Source organism: Coregonus clupeaformis, chromosome 12, assembly GCF_020615455.1.
Source record: "Coregonus clupeaformis isolate EN_2021a chromosome 12, ASM2061545v1, whole genome shotgun sequence".
NCBI classification, from domain to species: Eukaryota; Metazoa; Chordata; class Actinopteri; order Salmoniformes; family Salmonidae; genus Coregonus; species Coregonus clupeaformis.
The window spans coordinates 46,627,170-46,642,463 of record NC_059203.1 but is presented as its reverse complement, the minus strand read 5'-3'; the positions used below and the strand labels follow the sequence as shown (position 1 = coordinate 46,642,463).

The 15,294-nt window shown below is 43.3% G+C and overlaps 1 protein-coding gene across 1 annotated transcript; it reads left to right on the top strand.

The window, feature by feature from the left end:
• The first annotated feature begins 1,338 nt into the window (after positions 1-1,338).
• tmem51b (transmembrane protein 51b) lies at positions 1,339-3,751 on the top strand. Its single transcript, XM_041893120.2, has 2 exons — positions 1,339-1,813; positions 2,949-3,751. Exons 1-2 carry the CDS (start codon positions 1,413-1,415, stop codon positions 3,364-3,366), a joined length of 819 nt encoding a protein of 272 aa, XP_041749054.1. The 5' UTR covers positions 1,339-1,412; the 3' UTR covers positions 3,367-3,751.
• Positions 3,752-15,294: the final 11,543 nt, after the last annotated feature.

Below are 15,294 nucleotides of genomic sequence, written 5' to 3'. Positions count from 1 at the left end.
GGTATAGAGGTCCTGGATGGCAGGAAGCTTTGCCCCAGTGATGTACTGGGCCGTACGGAGCAAGGAGCTATGGCCTTCATAATATATATATTTTTTGGAATGTTCGTTGAAATCACAGGAGTTTTTTTTTTGTTTCAGCTGTTCAGAAATATGAGGCAGAGCCACAGGTTACATCATCATGGTTCAGAAGGGGGTGAGTAAAGAGAGAAACCTGAAGGGAGGGGGAGTGTGAGCAGCAGCCAAGGAGTGTGTGTAGAATAACACGTGCGCAGAACATGATCCAGATCCTTAGCTTTGATAAACAGGTTTCCGGAGGTGCGGGCAGGGGCAAAAACTCTGTATTTGGCACACTAACAATGATTCATAGCATGATATGGAGGAGTATCACTATTATATGAGTCAGTCATTTTGAAGCTGTCAAAATGGAATATCCTTACAATATATGCAATTTAGCAGACTCTCTTTTCTCAGTGACTTAGTCGTGCGTGAAAACATGTACGTATGGGTGCTCCCGGGAATTGAACCCACTGCCTAGCATTGCAAGCGCCATGCTCTGCCAACTGAGCTACATTGTGAAGTGCTCTTCCTGAAAGTTACACTGTGACATGTTCTAGCTGCCTATAAACTGGAGAGAAACAAGTGGAAGTGCCAGAAGTTTACAATGCTCTGTTTGTTATACTGTAGTAATAAAACCTGATTACACAACCTGGGGGTGTAATGTTGGTTTAGCATCATTTAGGAGGGCTAGACCATCAAAGAAACATACAGGACATTGACTGGGTAATATATTGTCACTGGAAATACCAACATTCACAAAGTGAAGTATTTAATGACTATATGTTGATCAATTACCATGGTATGTATTAAGTTGCCATGACCACTACCTCCAACAATACATTTTCATGGATTTTAAACAGCAGGGCTAGCCTTTATTCAAACGTTCTAGTCTTGAGGAAGATTTCCTAGAACTTGACTGCAATAGTCTCTAGACCTAGCCTACATTTTGTCCAGGTGCTTTTTGGTCAATGAATGGCTCATTCACATATTCATTCAGCTTTCTTTGGTTGGCACTATTCCAGCAGCTCTTTATTATGTAAAATGTGTTTGTGAAGAACTAAAACACAGGTTAATGTAAACCTCCCTGAACTCCTCTGGCTTTGGCCCCCTTCCCAGCCACATTGTGTCTATTCCAGGAAGTTGTTCATTGTCATCTGATTTCAGTCTAGTCTAGCCCAGTCTAGTCTAGCCCTTTGCCGGTTTTATTGTACTGCTATGTCCCTTCTCCTGACTAAATGCGAGAACCACCCCCCTTTCTCCCACATTGCAGGTTAGGACTACGGTTCCTCCCTGAGTCTCCTCTCCCCAGTCTACTGTGTCTGGTGGTGTGACTCCTGTTGGGTCCAGGTGGGGGGATGTGTACCAGTGGTGTTCCAGCCAGCTCCAGCCATGGGGTCAGCCAGTCGGGCTCCTCGTATGCCCTGTGTGCCCTGGGGGTGGGGCTCATAGCCCTGGGCATCGTCATGATCGTGTGGACAATGGTTCCCGGGGATGCTACCCAGACAACCAAGACTTCAGGCAACTCCAGTATAACGGTGCCAGCAGACCATGGTGAGGATGGGGATGGTAAGGAGGGCAAGGAAGCAGCGAAGACCTTATCAATAGCCTATGTGCTGGTGGGGGCGGGGCTGGCCATGCTGCTGCTGTCTATCTGGCTGGGGGTGAGGAACAAGCGGAGGAAGCGCCAGAGAAGACAGGAGACACGGGCCGTAGGCGTCCCCTTCGTGGACCATGTGGCTGGGGAGGCAGGAGAGAAGTGAGTGCTTCAATCGATTTAGATAATCACAGTCTAACAGTGACATATTTTTTTTTTTATCATCCAAGAAGGGGTTCAGAGGCTTTGTTTTCACTATAAACCCATATATGACTTATAGTGAGCTACAAAAGTATTGGGACAGTAGTAAAAAGTTAAGTATTTGGTCTCATATTTCATAGCACGCAATGACTACATCAAGCTTGTGGCTACAAACTTGTTGAATGCATTTGCTTATTGTTTTGGTTGTGTTTGAGATTATTTTGTGCCCAATAGGAATGAATGGTACATAATGTATTGTATAATTTTGGAGTCACTTTTATTGTAAATAAGAATATAATGTGTTTCTAAACACTTCCAACTCTATGAAATCATTGCGTGCTAGGAATATGGGACCAAATACTAAACTTTAGACTACTTTAATACACATGGGTGGGTCTCTGTACAAAAAGTGCTGTAATATCTAAACGGTTCACCCAATCTGGATGAAAATACCCTCAAATTAAAGCTGGCAGTCTGCACTTTAACCTCAGTCATTGTATCATTTCAAATCCAAAGTGCTGGAGTACAGAGCCAAACCAACAGAAATTCACTGTCCCAATACTTTTGGAGCTCACTGTAGTTCCCAGGATGATGCCTGGAAATGAATATGTTCCTGATAAGGTTCCTGTATTGTCCCTTTATTGACACAGTTCTGTTAAAGCACCAGTTATCTCTCCCAATCCAAGCTAGTTAAAGGAGCTACATGCAACATTTCCACCTGCAAAACTAGCACCGATGTCATTACATACCAGTAGTAATTAAGGAATACAAATCCATGAGAGAAGAAAAAAAACATTGAACTCTGAGACGCTGCAAAGCTTTTTACCACGACGGGAGTTTGACTAGTTGTTGTGTGTTGAACTTCCTGCATTACAATTGGCTCTCATTCGCGAGGTTAATAACAATAGCAAAAACATAGCAATACAAAACTTCTTATTGTCTGGATGTTTTGGGGATTATGATCAGGTAAGAATCAGTACTTAGCCATTTTAGGCGTTTCTAGTATCCTTTAAAAAAACATGAAGAAATGTAAATTATGGCTAAAATGTGACATGTTGCTTATATAAAACCGCTGTCCCTGTACACTGTTTTGCAGTTTAGAGGAGCCAGCCCCAGTCTACAACGTGCCCAGCTATGAGGAGGCGGTCACCAGTGGCCAGTACCCCATCCGCCAGAGCAACTTACGCCAGAGCACCTCCCAGCTGCCTTCCTACGAGGACCTCATCAGTGCTGTGGAAAACGAGGGGGAGGGTTCAAGTTCTGCCCCAGTTAGGGAGGCTCATCCTAGCAGTCCCACTCCTGAGCCCCAGCCTGCCGCTGCAGCCAACCCCCCCTCCCACAACAGCAGCCGGGCCAGCCGGATACTACGGCCCCGCAGGGTACGCAGAATCAAGTCTGAGAAACTCCATCTGAAGGACTTCCGTTTTAACATTCGCAACCCTACTGATGCGAAGGTGACCATTGAACCCATCACTCCGCCGCCACAGTATGACGACAAGATGCCTGAGTTCTGACAGCACCCCCTAGCCTTGGAGGACTGGAACAGATGGTATAATAATAATAATGATGCCTGGCTGGGAGTGTTCTTCCTTCACATTGAGACAGACCCAGACATTGTTGCTTTGAATCAAGTAGTTTCTCAGCTCCAATTTGACTCGTTTATAGACTAATTTATTCGGGGGCTTATTATCCTAATGTGCACTATGCTCTCTGTTTAGAACACAGTGGCTCTGTTTTTAACTATCGCCCTACAGAAGGCTTGACGGGGTGCTACGCCACTGCTTATAACTATAAGTTAACTATCTAAGATTCTCCAGCTCAGGGATCCAGCTATGCATTTTGTTTGCTAACTTGCTAAGTGGCTAGCTTGCAAGATCAAGCTTCTTGGTTACAGCAGAGACTATCAATCCCCTCCTGGATCAAGATCCCTGCTACCTAAATTTGTTTTGTGTGTAAAATGTCTATGATTTCAAATTACTTTTATACGTTTGGAAAGAACTAGCACCCCTTGTGTGCGCTGCCGGTAATACTGTATATCCCGGTGTGGTACAGGACGAAGGTAAGAACCTGGATACCGCCCAACCCTGCCATACAGGACATACTGCACCAAATACACTAGTTTCAGACTCCTAATGATCCTTACACCTCTGAAGCCACTTCCATACCAGTCGGAAGAACTTGGGTGTTTTATCTCTGAACACTCAAAAGCTGGTTTCTCCACCGACTGTTGGATAAGGGGAATAATGGGGTGGTAACACTGTGGAGACTAGAGATCCTGACTGCCAATTGGTGTCTGATGACGTATGCCTCTCTTTCAGTCCAATACCGATTTGCAGCTGCATCTGAGGAGACAGTGTGGTCTATTAGCAATGGTTATATGCTTCAAAATCGTTGAGAAAAGTGTAAGATGTAGAACTATGTTGCAGTCAGTCCATGTCTTTATAGGACTTCTCACCTTCAAAATGTGCCATGCTCCACTCTCAATCTGTGTACCTTAATCTCAGCTGACTGACCAGCAGACAGTACACAGGTGTTGTGCGGACTGTTGTTCCTGAGACATGAGTTGACAAAGAAAAAATGAAATTAAGTTAATGCATGATATTTGCAACAATACTTCATGTAACATATTTCAGAATGCTCAGATAACCATCATACAATCTTCCCGAGTGGCGCAGTGGTCTAAGGCACTGCATCGCAGTGCTAGCTGTACCACTAGAGATCCTGGTTCGAATCCAGGCTCTGTCGTAGCAGGCCGCGACCAGGAGACCCATGGGGTGGTGCACAATGCGTCCAGGGTAGGGGAGGGAATGGCCGGCAGGGATGTAGCTCAGTTGGTAGAGCATGGCGTTTGCAACGCCAGGGTTGTGGGTTCAATTCCCACGGGGGGCCAGTATAAAAAATAATGTATGCACTCACTAACTGTAAGTTGCTCTGGATAAGAATGTCTGCTAAATGACTAAAATATAATGTAAATGTATACAAGAACCTACCCAGATTGCGTGGTTGGACTTTTTCCCAAAAAAACTATTGTCAAATTCAAATCAGTCATAAACAAACACATTTGTCCTCACCTTTCTTGCGGCTTATACTGTATTTGTCCTCCTCACCAGCATAAATGTGTAGATCCCTTACTGTCCGCTATTAAAACAGAAAAGAGCATCATTAGTAAATTAACAGGAGTTAAATATTCAATGTTAGCTACCACTAATGTGCAAGTTGCAAAAGTAAACATTGATCTTACAGATAGCTCATTCCTTCTTGCTCGACGAACGCCCGTCACCCGTTCAGGTGCAGTCACTGGAGAAGTGCTTAGCTGTAGCTGCTGTTGTTGTTGGAATAGCTAGTTGAGCTACTTGTGTCATCAGTCTTTCGTCCATATCAGCCACCATGTAGACCGGCATCTGATTCAGCCTGGCTATGACATGAGTTGTTGGAAATCCATGCCCTCGTTTGGTGATGCATCGTCCCCAGTGAAAGTATAAGTATAATACAGTTCAGCAGTCTGATGGCTTGTAGATAGAAACTGTCTCTGAGGCTGTTGGTATCAGACCTCATGCTCCGCTACCGTCTGCCCGACGGTAAGGGAGATAACCGCTCACCGTTTCGATTAGATGGATGGGTGGGAGCACGGTCCCAGTGATGTACTGGGCCGTGTTCACCACCCACTGGAGGGCCTTGCGGTCGTGGACGGAGCAATTCCCATACCAGGTCAGGATGCAACCGCTCAGGAAGCTCTCGATTGTGCAGCGGTAGTATTTGAAGAGCAGTGAAAAGCAGATTACTCCATCATACACTGGACGGACAACCATGCACTGCAACGTCAGAATGAAGTTCACAAACTGCAAGGGAGTATGTGGACACAGGCAAATACCAAGGCAGAGAGGAAAACAATAGAGACTGAAACTGGGGCCAGAGCTATTTAAATGGACACATTTCATACCAATAGACATGGCTGTAGTGGACCCTATGCATAGTCTTTTACTGGGGACAGCAAAACACGTTTTTACCGTCTAAGAATATTGGTGTGCTGAATGATGGAATACTAAGAAATATTCAGCTTAAAGTTGATGCACTGAAAGCACCTGCAGACATGGGCCAACTACCCGCTAAAATCTCATCAGGGTTTTCTCATTTCAATGCACAAGAATGGAAAAATTGGACATGTGTTTACTCCTTATTGACTCTTAAGGGACTTGAAAGACAGCATGTAGCCTAGCAGTTAAGAGCGATGGGCCAGTAACTGAAAAGGTCGCTGGTTTGAATCCCCGAGCCGACAAAGTGAAAAATGTGTTGATGTGCCCTTGAGCAAGGCACTTAACCTTAATTGCTCCAGGGTCGCTGTCAATAATGGCTGATCCCTGCTGTTTGTCATAGCAAGTGAAGATAGGACTGATCTGTACAGTGTCTTCACATGAATGTATCCAAACAAGGATCTATCTCCCCATTGTACAGCTGACAGAACAACATTAAAAGGTAGACATGCTGAGAGAGATTATAAGCACTGATCAAAGTAGAAGTTTTATGCTTATCATGTACTTACTTGCAAAGTGGTTCTCGACTGACAGACGGGCCTACTAAGCATTCAACCAGATGTAGAGATAACACCAGGCATAGTAACACAGTTGTTCTCTTGTGATGTGCTTGTTGGTCCAGCACATGAAAACACACATTTCTCATGTCATGGCTCGTGTAAATTGGTTCCAGAAACATCTGAATCAATATAATTTCAAGCCCCCTGTTGAGGTTTGGCGCAAGGCATTGGAATCTGTATCAGAGGCACAGTTTATTCCAGTTCAGAGAATTATGAAGCGCTGTGCATATTGCCGGTATAAAGTGCAGGTTGCCAGGACTACAGAGACTGTAACTGTGGTAGTACCAGTGTCAAGCAGGGCTGCTTTTTAGGCATTAGGCTACTTGGAAGTTAAACTATAAGAAATCAAGGGGCCTACCAGTGAGAATTTAAGAGCAGAGCTACTGTTTATTTATTCATTTGCTGCAGTATTTTTTTTTGTTATTATTCATCATTGTTTGTTTATTTTATAAAGTGGATCATACTTTTTATATGTTTTATTATACATTTTGTATATGGAACTTTGCATTGTACTGTGAAACTGCTTGAGGTGTTAAAATCCCATTTGTCAACCAGCCTTTTTAGCTTTTAATCAATGACGCCTTTGTTTTATGTTCTTTTATAACATTTGATCTCTTTTATTGCCATGCTTGTTTTTTATTTGATTGTTTAAAGTGTGTTACTATTTTAAATGCACTTCAAATAAAGTTTGAATTGAAGTTTGATTTGATATTGGATCTTTAATTGATGATTTTACGTAACTTTATAGTCAATCATTCTTATTAAGATGTTTTTAAAAGGTATGAACTAGGTTATAGGCCTACTAAATAATTTTTTGGAGTAGATTGCCTACTGAGCTGAACTGGGGTGTGATAGCAGTACAATAGACAAGATGTTAGAGGCTATTAGCATGTGTAAAGATCCATGCATGACCTTCCAGAGCCAACTAATCAACACTGGTCAAGATCTGTTTTTATTTGGACTTCTCAATACTGAGCTTCTACTTCTTATCATTAAAGATATTCTGACTTACATGTACACACTCAGAAACAGGCCATTTTACGCAGTGATATTCTTATCTCGTGCACAAATACCTATTGATATTCAGAAAATGGCCTTAACCTTTCATATGGAATACATGAAATGGTATCATTACAGTGGCTTGGTAATTGTATTGTATCAGCAGATGTGAGGCCTATTAGGAAACAATTGATGTCATCAGTATATTGTCCCACACTGTGATTGGTCGTCAACAACTAAACATATGCCCTGTGGAAATGGTTGTTTCAGTTTTATACAAATACATTGTTTAGAATGTGTTTTGTAGATCTACTACTGTATGTAGAGGACATGCTGAAGCAAGGAATCACTATAATAGCTTTATGTTGATTGACTGCTGTCTGCTCTGTTTCTGTGCTGATGTTGGTATTTGGAGAGTGTTGAATGTGAATCATGAAAATGGCTGTAGGGTATACTAGGCTACTAGTAAAAAAGTGTTGTGTCATCAGCTTTAACTTCAACAGAATAGCAATTAGTATTCGAATTCACTCCAAAAAAATAAGATAATTAAACAAATAATTAACTATGCACATTTTTACAGCGTTAGTTACAGTATGTTTTGGTAAGATTACTTCAATGATTTTTAATGTGGATCTTGAATGAATGTAACTTTCCAGTGCTGACCAATTTCACCTGAATACAGCCATGTTTGGAGGATCACTGGAGAAGCATCATGTTCTTAGAATTTAACATAATTCTATTTATTCAAGATTTGTTCTTGTGATCCTGACACTGTATGAGAAAATATGAGGGGGGCATACTGTATGTACCTAGTGTAGTGAATCAAACTAAATCAATAGCATTGTATGAATGACCTCTGGACCATACAACACTTCTATGCTCGCTTCGAGGCAAGCAACACTGAAGCATGCATGAGAGCACCAGCTGTTCCGGATGACTATGTGATCACGCTCTCCGTAGCCGATGTGAGTAAGACTTTTAAGCAGGTCAACATTCACAAGGCCGCAGGGCCAGACGGATTACCAGGACGTGTACTCCGAGCATGTGCTGACCAACTGGCAAGTGTCTTCACTGACATTTTCAACATGTCCCTGACTGAGTCTGTAATACCAACATGTTTCAAGCAGACCACCATAGTCCCCGTGCCCAAGGACTCTAAGATAACCTGCCTAAATGACTACCGACCCGTAGCACTGACGTCTGTAGCCATGAAGTGCTTTGAAAGGCTGGTCATGGCTCACATCAACAGCATTATCCCAGAAACCCTAGACCCACTCCAATTTGCATACAGATCCACAGATGACGCAATCTCTATTGCACTCCACACTGCCCTTTCCCACCTGGACAAGAGGAACACCTACGTGAGAATGCTATTCATTGACTACAGCTCAGCATTCAACACCATAGTGCCCTCTAAGCTCATCACTAAGCTAAGGATCCTGGGACTAAACACCTCCCTCTGCAACTGGATCCTGGACTTCCTGACGGGCCGCCCCCAGGTGGTAAGGGTAGGTAACAACACATCTGCCACACTGATCCTCAACACGGGGGCCCCTCAGGGGTGCGTGCTCAGTCCCCTCCTGTACTCTCTGTTCACCCATGACTGCATGGCCAGGCACGACTCCAACACCATCATTAAGTTTGCCGACGACACAACAGTGGTAGGCCTGATCACCGACAACGATGAGACAGCCTATAGGGAGGAGGTCAGAGATCTGGCCGTGTGGTGCCAGGACAACAACCTCTCCCTCAACGTGACCAAGACAAAGGAGATGATTGTGGACTACAGGAAAAAAAAAGAGGACTGAGCACGCCCCCATTCTCATCGACGGGGCTGTAGTGGAACAGGTTGAGAGCTTCAAGTTCCTTGGTGTCCACATCACCAACGAACTATCATGGTCCAAACACACCAAGACAGTCGTGAAGAGGGCACGACAAAGCCTATTCCCCCTCAGGAGACTAAAAAGATTTGGCATGGGTCCTCAGATCCTCAAAAAATTCTACAGCTGCACCATCGAGAGCATCCTGACTGGTTGCATCACCGCCTGGTATGTCAACTGCTTGGCCTCCGACCGCAAGGCACTACAGAGGGTAGTGCGTACGGCCCAGTACATCACTGGGGCAAAGCTTCCTGCCATCCAGGACCTCTATACCAGGCGGTGTCAGAGGAAGGCCCTCAAAATTGTCAAAGACTCCAGCCACCCTAGTCATAGACTGTTCTCTCTGCTACCGCACGGCAAGCGGTACCGGAGTGCCAAGTCTAGGTCAATCAATCAATCAATCAATTTTATTTTATATAGCCCTTCTTACATCAGCTAATATCTCGAAGTGCTGTACAGAAACCCAGCCTAAAACCCCAAACAGCTAATAATGCAGGTGTAGAAGCACGGTGGCTAGGAAAAACTCCCTAGAAAGGCAAAACCTAGGAAGAAACCTAGAGAGGAACCAGGCTATGAGGGGTGGCCAGTCCTCTTCTGGCTGTGCCGGGTGGAGATTATAACAGAACCATGCCAAGATGTTCAAAAATGTTCATAAGTGACAAGCATGGTCAAATAATAATCAGGAATAAATCTCAGTTGGCTTTTCATAGCCGATCATTAGAGTTTAAAACAGCAGGTCTGGGACAGGTAGGGGTTCCATAACCGCAGGCAGAACAGTTTAAACTGGAATAGCAGCAAGGCCAGGCGGACTGGGGACAGCAAGGAGTCACCACGGCCGGTAGTCCCGACGTATGGTCCTAGGGCTCAGGTCTCTCAGTTGGCTTTTCATAGCCGATCATTTAGAGTTGAAAACAGCAGGTCTGGGACAGGTAGGGGTTTCGTAGCCGCAGGCAGAACAGTTGAAACTGGAATAGCAGCAAGGCCAGGCGGACTGGGGACAGCAAGGTGTCATCATGCCCGGTAGTCCTGACGTATGGTCCTAGGGCTCAGGTTCTCAGAGAGAAAGAGAGAACGAGAGAATTAGAGAGAGCATACTTAAATTCACACAGGACACTGGATAAGACAGGAGAAGTACTCCAGGTATAACCAACTAACCCCAGCCCCCGACACATAAACTACTGCAGCATAAATACTGGAGGCTGAGACAGGAGCGGTCCGGAGACACTGTGGCCCCATCCGAAGAAACCCCGGACAGGGCCAAACAGGAAGGATATAACCCCACCCACTCCGCCAAAGCACAGCCCCCGCACCACTAGAGGGATATCCCCAACCACCAACTTACAATCCTGAGACAAGGCCGAGTATAGCCCACAGAGGTCTCCACCACAGCACAAACCAAGGGGGGGGCGCCAACCCAGACAGGAAGATCACGTCAGTAACTCAACCCACTCAAGTGACGCACCCCTCCCAGGGACAACTACCTCTAGGTCCAAAAGACTTCTCAACAGCTTCTACCCCCAAGCCATAAGACTCCTGAACAGCTAATCATGGCTACCCGGACTATTTTCACTGCCCCCCCACCCCATCCTTTTTACGCTGCTGCTACTCTGTTAAGTATTTATGCATAGTCACTTTAACTCTACCCACATGTACATATTACCTCAACTACCTCAACTAGCCGGTGCCCCCGCACATTGACTCTGCAACGGTACCCCCCTGTATATATAGCCTCCCTACTGTCACTTTATTTTACTTCTGCTCTTTTTTTTCTCAACACTTTTGTTGTTGTTGTTTTATTTTTACTTTTTTTGTTTAAAATAAATGCGCTGTTGGTTAAGGGCTGTAAGTAAGCATTTCACTGTAATGTCTGCACCTGTTGTATTCGGCGCATGTGACCAATACAATTTGATTTGATTTGATTTGATTTGGTCTGTATAAGTGGTTTGTGCTTTTTTCTGTCTTGACACTAATTGAAGATAAGCAATGACAGGTATTGGGGTAATTGTCTATATGTCTGTAAAAAAAAAAAAAAGTTACATATCAATGTCTCTACTTACAAATATCATTTGCTTTGTAATTTTTTATTTTTTTATTTACAATTTTATTGTCACATACACTGATTATTTTTGGATTTATGAGAAATAGCTCCTGAGTGGCGCAGTGGTCTAAGGCACTGCATCGCAGTGCTAGCTGTGCCACTAAAGATCCTGGTTCAAATCCAGGCTCTATCGCAGCCGGCCGCGACCGGGAGACTCATGGGCGGCGCACAATTGGCCCAGCGTCGTCCAGGGTAGGGGAGGGAATGGCCGGCAGGGATGTAGCTCAATTGATAGAGCATGGCGTTTGCAACGCCAGGGTTGTGGGTTCGATTCCCACGGGGGGCCAGTGTAAGTCGCTCTGGATAAGAGCGTCTGCTAAATGACTAAAATGTAAATGTAAATAAAGTTGAATAACTGAATTGTTTGCTTCGTCATGTATGGATCAGAGATGGATCAACAATCTTACACTGAACATTAAATATTTGAAGCTCGAACATCTCACATTAATTCATATGTTGCATGTGTAAACAAACAATATGTCACCTAGAATGTTCTTTGGCCTCCTGTCGTGTCATTTTTTATATTGCCATACAATTATTTTGGTGTCCTACTTTTCCATCTCTTATTAACTGATATCTTAGCACCCTCTAGTGGTACAAAACCGCCTCAAAATGAGTCAATGGAAAGTGAAGGGCTGGTAGTTTATTCCTGACCATGTAACCAGACCAGAGAGAACTCTGGGCCCTGGATATAGCCTGTATAGAGAAAGTCACAAAGGAAAAAAAACGTTGCGTTTTTGGAACGGTCAGATATAAATATGCTATGAGGAACAAACATGTATAATAAGGAATCACATCGTGGAATTTCTATCTGCAACGTTCAACAACGTTTGGCTACTGAACATGGCCCTGGTAATGCAAATCTTATCTGAAGTGAAAGAGATATTTTCTACGCCAACGAGTTTAGCATTTGACGCTCATCGTAGCTTCCTACTGATTTGTAGGGGTTCACATTAACCTTGCCTTTAGTAGAACGTAAGACTGCTACATAAGCCTATATACAGTTGAAGTCGGAAGTTTACATACACCTTTGTTGGAGTCATTAAAAGTCGTTTTTCATCCACTCCACAAATGTCTTGTTAACAAACTATAGTTTTGGCAAGTCGGTTAGGACATCTACTTTGTGCATGACACAAGTAATTTTTCCAACAATTGTTTACAGACAGATTATTTCACTTAGAATTCACTGTATCACAATTCCAGTGGGTCAGAAGTGTGCCTTTAAACAGCTTGGAAAATTCCAGAAAATGATGTCATGGCTTTAGAAGCTTCTGATAGGCTAATTGACATCATTTGAGTCAATTGGAGGTGTACCCTTGGATGTATTTCCAGGCCTACCTTCAAACTCAGTGCCTCTTTGCTTGACATCATGGGAAAATCCAAAGAAATCAGCCAAGACCTCAGAAAAAAAATTGTAGACCTCCACAAGTCTGGTTCATCCTTGGGAGCAATTTCCAAATGCCTGAAGGTACCACGTTCATCTGTACAAACAATAGTACGCAAGTATAAACACCATGGGACCACGCAGCCGTCATACCGCTCAGGAAGGAGACGCGTTCTGTCTCCTAGAGATGAACATACTTTGATGCGAAAAGTGCAAATCAATCCCAGAACAACAGCAAAGGACCTTGTGAAGATGCTGGAGGAAACAGTATCTATATCCACAGTAAAACGAGTCCTATATCGACATAACCTGAAAGGCCGCTCAGCAAGGAAGAAGCCACTGCTCCAAAACCGGCATAAAAAAGCAAGACTACGGTTTGCAACTGCACATGGGGACAAAGATCGTACTTTTTGGAGAAATGTCCTCTGGTCTGATGAAACAAAAATAGAACTGTTTGGCCATAATGACCATCGTTATGTTTGGAATTATGTGGATGTATTGAAGCAACATCTCAAGACCTCAGTCAGGAAGTTAAAGCTTGGTCGCAAATGGGTCTTCCAAATGGACAATGACCCCAAGCATACTTCCAAGGTTGTGGCAAAATGGCTTAAGGACAACAAAGTCAAGGTATTGGAGTGGCCATTACAAAGCCCTGACCTCTATCCTATAGAAAATGTGTGGGCTGAACTGAAAAAGCGTGTGCGAGCAAGGAGGCCTACAAACCTGACTCAGTTACACCAGCTCTGTCAGGAGGAATGGGCCAAAATTCACCCAATTTATTGTGGGAAGCTTGTGGAAGGCTACCCAAAATGTTTAACCCAAGTTAAACAATTTTAAGGCAATGCTACCAAATACTAATTGAGTGTATGTAAACTTCTGACCCACTGGGGGGACTGGATAAAATAAATAAAATATGAAATAAATAATTATCTCTACTATTATTCTTAAAATAAAGTGGTAATCCTAACTGACCTAAAACAGGGAATTTTTACTAAGATGAAATGTCAGGAATTGTGAAAAACTGAGTTTAAATGTATTTGGCTAAGATGTATGTAAACTTCCGACTTCAACTGTATAGTACACACTAACTTGATGCTCTGTCAACAATATTACATACTTTTTTTCCAAACCATGATGTCCTACTTTTCATGGCTATAACTGCAAATTAATAATGTAATATTCAATATATTCTGTTATGTCGTTTTGCCTATTAAATAGCAGACTATTAAACACTTTTGACAGCTGACCATATAAATATTTGGGTAACACTTTATAATTACTTTCATGAAATTAATAAATAAGAATTTCATTATTTGTAAACATGTAGGCCTATTAACATTTATAAGCATGTATAGGCCTAAGCATCAGCCTATAAGAATTACGATTCAGCATAAGCATTGAACATATATAGTAATTTAAAAAACCTTTATAAATGGTGGTCTTCTGTAGCTCAGCTGGTAGAGCACGGCGCTTGTAACGCCAGTGTAGTGGGTTCGATCCCCGGGACCACCCATACACAAAAAAAACGTATGCACGCATGACTGTAAGTCGCTTTGGTTAAAAGCGTCTGCTAAATGGCATATTATAAACATTTCTAAGCATTCATAAAGACATATTCAGGAAAGTTATTTTTAAGTGTTACCGGCTACGATATGTTGTAATTGCAGGTCTCTGTAAGCTACTAAATTACCCAATTGAAATAATGTTGCCTAATGTGACTATTTACATTTGTAAAAACACTAAAATGTAGGCCATTTTTGAATTTATTTCGTGTGAAGTATTATGTTGGGAATTAGGGTTTGATAACTAAATGTATTCTTTGTTTAGCACTGCAGAGGAAAGGGATCTGTTTAGGCTACTCATTGGCCTAATAAAGTTATTGTTATAGGCCTGGATTTATGAATTAATCCACTGCCATTTGGAATCAATAAAAGTGTTACATGCATTGTTGCAGCCTTGTCTCATCAGCACAGCGTTATAAAGGCTCCGTGGATCTAGTTTTGGTAGTTACAAATTAGATGAATGTATTTTTCCCATTGTGGTCAGACTCCACCCTTCCTCTCCAGTCCATTTCAGAGGCTTTCAGAGGGATCATAGATTTTCTAAACTGTATGCTCTAGGCTACTATGTTTTTGTGGCTGCTGCTGCAGCTGCCATGGTAGCAGGGGGAGGAACAACTCTTTGAGGGAACAGCCAGCCCGGCGAGTCAGTCACATTCCTGGCCGGGATTCAATGACTGAACCAGACACAAACAAACAGAGAGAGAGAGAGAGCGAGAGAGAGAGAGAGCGAGAGAGAGAGAGAGCGAGAGAGAGAGAGAGCGAGAGAGAGAGAGAGAGCGAGAGAGAGAGAGAGAGAGAGAGAGAGAGAGAGAGAGAGAGAGAGAGAGAGAGAGAGAGAGAGAGCGAGAGAGAGAGAGAGAGAGAGAGAGAGAGAGAGAGAGCGAGAGAGAGAGAGAGCGAGAGAGAGAGAGAGCGAGAGAGAGAGAGC

What these genes read in the sequence shown, in the direction of transcription:
- tmem51b (XM_041893120.2), top strand. Translation starts at nt 1,413, where the DNA reads ATGTGTACCAGTGGTGTTCCAGCCAGCTCCAGCCATGGGGTCAGCCAG. An exon ending in GCTGGGGAGGCAGGAGAGAA is followed by an intron (nt 1,814 to 2,948) that starts GTGAGTGCTTCA and finishes ACTGTTTTGCAG; the next exon opens with TTTAGAGGAGCCAGCCCCAG.